The 903-nt window shown below is 19.5% G+C and overlaps 1 protein-coding gene across 1 annotated transcript; it reads left to right on the forward strand.

The window, feature by feature from the left end:
• Nucleotides 1-509: 509 nt before the first annotated feature.
• LOAG_16063 (hypothetical protein) lies at nucleotides 510-660 on the forward strand (the record flags this gene model as incomplete). The annotated part of the gene is made up of 1 exon (XM_003151551.1): nucleotides 510-660. A coding segment is annotated over one exon (151 nt), but the record flags the coding sequence as incomplete, so codon positions are not given.
• Nucleotides 661-903: the final 243 nt, after the last annotated feature.

Here is a 903-nt window from a genome sequence, read left to right on the forward strand (position 1 = left end):
AATTATAAATTAAATTTTGTAATTTATAATTTTGAATAAATTGCCATATATTTTTTTTCGTACAAAAAGAGAAAAAACAGAAAGAAAAAGAAGTCCTTATCATTATCATTTGATAATATCACAATTTTTAATCATATTCGAATATTAAATACATACAAATTCATTACTTATTTTTACAAAAAATTTCTTTTTTTTACGATAAATTTTTTTTAAAAAAAAGGTTAAAATTATAAATTAAATTTTTTAGTTTATAATTTTGAATCAATTATCGATTATTTTTTCACACAAAAACCACAAACTGTAAATAATAGCATCAAAAAAATTTTTTTAAAATATAATTTACATCATAATATAGCAATCTTAACAAATGGCTAATAAATGCTCCAACTAATTAACTAATTAATTAATTGTTAATAATTTTGAAATAAAAATTAAATACTTTTAAAAAGAAAAAAAACAATAAAATTTTTTTTCCCTCTCTTATTTTTATTTGTTTTTTTTTTTTTTAGTAGCCTTCAACTTGAAGGTATTGGTACTCAACCAATTATCAATGAACAACAACAACAACAACAATCATTGCTAGAACAACAACATATCGGATTCCCATCTCCGGCATATGCATTTGCTTATAATCCAGGTCATTATGCGCAAACTGAACAGGTAATTAAAACTTATCCAATCTATTATCTTAATTTACAAATCATATTAAATTAATTAATTTGTTAATTAAGAAATGATTAGTCCTTATTGAATGTAAATATCTCAATAATTAATAATATTCCGAAATTATTTATCATTAAACTTTTATGCCTTTCAATTGATAATTTCTCTTTGCTTTTTTTATTTTGTTATTACAAATTTGTAATCTTTAAAAAAAAAATTTACAAATTTAATTCGGAAAAA

Source organism: Loa loa (genome assembly GCF_000183805.2).
Source record: "Loa loa unplaced genomic scaffold supercont3.3832, whole genome shotgun sequence".
Classification (NCBI taxonomy): Eukaryota; Metazoa; Nematoda; class Chromadorea; order Rhabditida; family Onchocercidae; genus Loa; species Loa loa.